Source organism: Gorilla gorilla, chromosome 7 (assembly GCF_029281585.2).
Source record: "Gorilla gorilla gorilla isolate KB3781 chromosome 7, NHGRI_mGorGor1-v2.1_pri, whole genome shotgun sequence".
In the NCBI taxonomy this organism is placed as follows: Eukaryota; Metazoa; Chordata; class Mammalia; order Primates; family Hominidae; genus Gorilla; species Gorilla gorilla.
In genome coordinates this window covers 91,894,341-91,900,708 of record NC_073231.2, presented here as the reverse complement: position 1 = coordinate 91,900,708, position 6,368 = coordinate 91,894,341, and the positions used below count along the sequence as shown (strand labels likewise).

The 6,368-nt window shown below is 38.6% G+C and overlaps 1 protein-coding gene across 1 annotated transcript; it reads right to left on the bottom strand.

The window, feature by feature from the left end:
• Positions 1-3,331: 3,331 nt before the first annotated feature.
• LOC134759033 (large ribosomal subunit protein eL42-like) lies at positions 3,332-3,604 on the bottom strand. Its single transcript, XM_063708999.1, has one exon. The coding sequence runs from the start codon at positions 3,602-3,604 to the stop codon at positions 3,332-3,334; it is 273 nt and encodes a 90-aa protein (XP_063565069.1).
• Between the last annotated feature and the right edge of the window lie 2,764 nt (positions 3,605-6,368).

Here is a 6,368-nt window from a genome sequence, read left to right as displayed (position 1 = left end):
CATCTTTCTGGCTGCTTCATGCTAAGGAAGGGCATTGTGGGTAGTTCCATGCCATGGGTGATCATGTGACCACTCAGGAATCAAAGGTTGATCTAATATCATGATTTTCTTCAGAAGCACACTTTTTTTCTCTCCAGTCCCCAGCTTTCACCAAAGACAAATCACAGCAGGACCAACCTACCTGCAAAATAATCATCAGTCCCACTATACTGGGCCTGATTACCCACATGAAGTGCAACGAGAATCACTGTCCATATAGGCTCTTCTAAATTGGCTTTTCTGAAACCTCTCACAAGGCCATTTTAGTCAAAGCCCTGGGAAAATAACCACTTCTTCCAACTGTATCCCATTATGAAAGAAAACAAATTTTTATTGAACTTATGCAAATAACCACGTTGTCATGAATTAAGAATATTCACAAATAGTTTATGAATTCTGGAGAAATTAGACAGAAAGAGAGAAATATGTCTCAAATTCTGCATACTCTACTTATTTGCTAAAGGCTATAAATAGCTCAAAGAAAAAAGTTCTGTCGACTCTGAAAAGCAAAAGAATCAGCAATGTTTCAAAGAAAAAAGCCATAAAAAAGTACTTCTGTCCTCCATTAGTTCAGTCCATGCAATCAACTTCTGCTCTGCTTCATATTGGATTTGTAAATATTATCGACACATCCACCTTTTAATCAGAGTCCTGGACATTTTTCTCTAGTCCAGTGGCACAATCTCCAGTTATGAGAAACACGCATTTAAGAGTCCTTTTCATGAACTCTCCCAGAGAAGAAAGCCCTGGACTGTAGCTGATTATAAGCTGCTTTTTGCAAAGAATCAAAGCAAAACAATTGTGGAATGCAAAAGTTTCAGGACAGACACAATTGACAAGGAAATTTGGTAATTTTTGTGGCATATAAAAACAACATAATAATCATAATTATTACTGACAACATATATTAAGACATATCAAGATTTTAGGAATCTCATAAAATCCTGAAACACATTAACAATACATCTATATAAACATAACTCAACAGTTAACATTTATTTAACATGTGTCTGGTTCTTCACCAAGTACTATAAACTCACTTTATAGTCTCCATTTTTCAGACCAGAAAACTGAGACTAGAAAAATAAGCAACTTGCCAATTGTCATGCAGAGATGCTGAATTGCATAGAATGGACATGCTAATGTGAAGATTAATTTAGAATTGCATCTCCCAAGTTCTCTAGTGGTGCCTAGCACCCTAGTGGTGACAGAATATTGGAGCTTGGAGGGATTGTGGTGTATATATCCAGTTCATTGCCACCAGTGTACAGATATTTAACCTTTGGGAGGCAGAAGACACAAAACTTAATGTGCTCTAACAATACTGCCTATTCTAGTTCCTGTTGATGTTTAGGATGGCAAGTATATACTTTGTCAGTAGTGTAATACTCAAGTTAACTTATATATACAGTAAATACAGCCCTAGAAAGCTGATATCTTTATTCACAGTTCTGAGAAGCATCCAGCAGCTGTTTAGCTTTCACTCCCAGAGAAAGCTTTCTGGTGTCCAGAAACTTCTCCTTTGCCTCATTCCCTGATCCTCTGATAGTGGCAAAATGTGGGTTCTGTGTCCTTATTATGGCAGATAAAGACCTACTGATAAATCCAGTCATCATGACTTGTTATTTCATTCATTCACTCAAGCAATTATTTATTTATTCATTAGATAACCTGACCAATATTAACTTTATTTTTTAATTTTATTTTTTAAATTTAATGTAATTTGATTTTTTTAAGAGATGGAGTCTCCCTTTGTCACCCAGGCTGGAGTGCAGTGGCGTGAACATGGCTTACTGCAGCCTTGACCTCCCAACCTCAAGCCATCATCCTGCCTCAATCCCGCAAGTAACTGGGACTACAGGCCTATGCCACCACGCCCAGCTAATTTTTAAATTTTTTGTAGAGATGGGGTTTTGCCATATTGTCCAGGCTGGTCTTGAACTCCTGAGCTCAAACAATCCACTTGCCTCAGCCTCCCAAAGTCCTGGGATTATAGGCTTGGGCCACTGTGCCCAGCCTGACCCATATTTATTAAGCACTTAACCGGTGCTGGGTACTATCCTAGGCTCTGGGGATAAAAAGAAAAATAGGACATGATTCCTGTCTTCAAGGAGTTTACAAGCTTCTAGGAGAATCAGTCTGGTAAACAAAAAAGCAGTATAAAGATATCAGTACTAAGTTAGAAATAATGTTGGGTAAAGAAGAAGGAATAAAGAAGCTGTGATTCATCAAAGTATTATTTATGGTAATTACGGTATTATGGCAAGACCATGGGCTTCCTGACTATTCTAGGATTCATGTCACTCAAGTAACTATAAAAATTAGAGGCAAATTACCAATTAGAATCCATTGAGAGACAGCATGATTACATCAAAATGCTGTTATGATTTTACGGATTTAAGTGTGTGTATATAGATAGCACATATGGTAAAAAAAAATAAGCGTACACTTTGAATCATTAACAAAACAGGCAGAGAACATGGGTGCTGATCGCTGAGTCTGAAAAATAGTACATGTCAGAGCATCGGGAATGAAATTGTCTGCCACACTCTCTTGTTAAAATGCGATCATAGACATCAATGGGCTTTGTTCTGCTTCTCCATCTCCTGCAGGTGGTTGACAAGATAAACTCTGAAAGATCTTCTTAGGAGATATTGTTTCTCATTTTTGTTTTCTTTCCATTCCTGTCATTCCACACTCTTGTCAGGGTTCTGTGGGCCTGGTGCCACCTGCCTCATGTCCAAGGGCACACAAAAAGACTGCCATTTTTGGTAGAGGGCCGCTGGGGGAATAACAACTTACAAAGGAAATACTTGTGAAAGGGAAGTACATACAAGTCCAGGGTCCAGAAAATATTTCTTTTTCCTCATGTACTTCTTTTCGAATGAGAACAAACTATGGTAACTTATTCTAACTGCAGTGTTGTCGGCAAGATGTCCTCCTCTTCTTTGCTGAGCTAGTAAATCATTGTAGACTCCTCTGAAGACTTGGCCCAGAGCCCTATAACACTTATTGAAGCCACTTCCTCTTCTCATCAAGTAAGGACAGTAGTAATTTTCTTCCCTGGGGACATAAGTTTATGCTTGTGAAATTCAGAACTATAAATGGTCCAAATTTGGGAAAATGAAAAAATGATAATGTACTATAATATATAAAATATTATGATACTAAAATTGAGGGTTACTTTTTTACCTTTCATTTTTTTTGAACATAAACTCAAGATTTTATTGTCTTCATAATAAAAGAAAAGATGACACTTAGAATTGGATCACTTGGCCCTTTCTCCTCTTATCTACTCCCAGTTCAAAATGCATCTGTTAATAGCCTTAGACCTGCAGTTGGGCTCAAAGCACTCAAACTTTAGCACAATCTTCTTTGTAGTTTTGGCCTTTTTCGGGATAATCAGCTTGGTCTGCCCACCATAGCCACTCTGCTTCCTGTCATAAGGCTGCTTTCCCTGGGCATTCAGAGAATCCTTGCTCTTCTTGTATTTTGTCACTTTGTGGGTTTGGTGTTTGCCACACTTCTTACAGAAAGTCCGACGGGTTTTAGGAATGTTCACCATGTTTGTGTGAGTGCTATCACCACGGAAAGAAAGAGGCCGGGCCAGAAACAGAAGTATATAGCACCTTTTTACTTTTCTTTTGACAAGGGCACAACTGTGGAGAGTGGATTGTGTCTTAAAGCCAGATGGCCTTGTAATTGATGGCTTTTGTACTTACTAGCCAAGTGTACTTATGTTAATTTCTTAACGTCATTTGTCTCCTATATAACACCATTTACAGCAGTAGGATTAAATGTGAGTAGAGGACAAGAATACTGCTAAACACTAGCAGATGCTAGGAGTATACTCTGCCCCTCACGTTTTGACAATCAGAAATGTTTTCAGACACTGCTTGGGTGCCGAAATCATCCCTGGCTGAGAACCATGGTCATAGAGAAAGACACCTTGGACTTGGAGAATGGAAAGTGGGCTCCGCTAGTTATAACACCTACTTAAATTTTGCTTTTCTCATTTTTAAAATGTAGGGGTTAAGCAAGATGATCTTTAAGATGATTTCTACTTCTAACAAGCCGTGATTATGTGGAAGAAGAAAATAAATGTACCGGAGATTGAGGAAGGCATGGGGTTGAAGACCAGGGAAATTGGCTAAGATAGGGAGTGGTCAGGTAAGTTATGTATTTCTGAGCAGACAAAGTTGATAATCCATACCACTAAATAGACAGGATTGCCCACCGAAGCTAACCAGCTGGGGAACAAAGGGTTGGAAATCCAGACAAGGAATTGGCACTTCTACAGATGACAGTGATGGTGGTCATGATGATGATGATGGTGATGGTGACAGTTATGGTAAGGACAAAGCAACTAGTATTTATTTAGCACTAACTATGGACCAGGTTCTCAGTCTAGGCGGTGGGGAACAAAAGGTCAGCAAGTAGGCTGGGGTGAGGTGTAATGGTAGAAGTTACAGAGGAAAGCTAGAAAAGTCAGGCTGCCCTCAGATCCAAGCCAAGGGAAAGCAAGAAACTTGGGACTTGGGCCTATGTTTCATGGAAGGAAATGAGACAAGACCAGTAGAGAATGTATCTTTGCAGATGAAAATATTAATGCTTCATTATTAAAATCCAAGTGGAGTCATTTTTAATAGAAATAGAAGAAAGGGAACAGTGAGAGGAGGGTAATCCTAAAGGCACTAAGAAGCAGCGGAGGTGGTCAAACAACAAATCAATCTCATTAGCGGAAATATTTCCAGGTTGTAACTTTCATTCTTTCTCTCTAAAGGAACATTTTATTGTTAATTACATTATATTTTATTTATTTTTATATTGAAACTGAATGAATCAGGGCAGTTTATTTTGTTTTGGATTTTAGGATTTACCTATAGTTATTTGCCAGAGATTTAATACCCTAGTAGATATGTGCACTCATTTTACGTGGTCCTTTTTAAAGCCAGTCCAATTTCTTTTCAGTGTTTGGTACTGAATGAATGAATCCAATTCTTTTTTTTTTTTTTTTATTATACTTTAAGTTTTAGGGTACATGTGCACATTGTGCAGGTTAGTTACATATGTATACATGTGCCATGCTGGTGCGCTGCACCCACTAACTCGTTCTCTAGCATTAGTTATATCTCCCAATGCTATCCCTCCCCCCTCCCCCCACCCCACAACAGTCCCCAGAGTGTGATATTCCCCTTCCTGTGTCCATGTGATCTCATTGTTCAATTCCCACCTATGAGTGAGAATATGCGGTGTTTGGTTTTTTGTTCTTGCGATAGTTTACTGAGAATGATGATTTCCAATTTCATCCATGTCCCTACAAAGGACATGAACTCATCATTTTTTATGGCTGCATAGTATTCCATGGTGTCTATGTGCCACATTTTCTTAATCCGGTCTATCATTGTTGGACATTTGGGTTGGTTCCAAGTCTTTGCTATTGTGAATAATGCCGCGATAAACATACGTGTGCATGTGTCTTTATAGCAGCATGATTTATAGTCATTTGGGTATACACCCAGTAATGGGATGGCTGGGTCAAATGGTATTTCTAGTTCTAGATCCCTGAGGAATCGCCACACTGACTTCCACAATGGTTGAACTAGTTTACAGTCCCACCAACAGTGTAAAAGTGTTCCTATTTCTCCACATCCTCTCCAGCACCTGTTGTTTCCTGACTTTTTAATGATTGCCATTCTAACTGGTGTGAGATGGTATCTCATTGTGGTTTTGATTTGCATTTCTCTGATGGCTAGTGATGATGATCATTTTTTCATGTGTTTTTTGGCTGCATAAATGTCTTCTTTTGAGAAGTGTCTGTTCATGTCCTTTGCCCACTTTTTGATGGGGTTGTTTGTTTTTTTCTTGTAAATTTGTTTGAGTTCATTGTAGATTCTGGATATTAGCCCTTTGTCAGATGAGTAGGTTGCGAAAATTTTCTCCCATTTTGTAGGTTGCCTGTTCACTCTGATGGTAGTTTCTTTTGCTGTGCAGAAGCTCTTTAGTTTAATTAGATCCCATTTGTCAATTTTGGCTTTTGTTGCCATTGCTTTTGGTGTTTTGGACATGAAGTCCTTGCCCATGCCTATGTCCTGAATGGTAATGCCTAGGTTTTCCTCTAGGGTTTTTATGGTTTTAGGTCTAACGTTTAAATCTTTAATCCATCTTGAATTGATTTTTGTATAAGGTGTAAGGAAGGGATCCAGTTTCAGCTTTCTACATATGGCTAGCCAGTTTTCCCAGCACCATTTATTAAATAGGGAATCCTTTCCCCATTGCTTGTTTTTCTCAGGTTTGTCAAAGATCAGATAGTTGTAGGTATGCGGCGT

Excerpts from the sequence above, each read along its gene's own strand:
- LOC134759033 (XM_063708999.1), bottom strand. The coding sequence starts at position 3,604 with ATGGTGAACATTCCTAAAACCCGTCGGACTTTCTGTAAGAAGTGTGGC.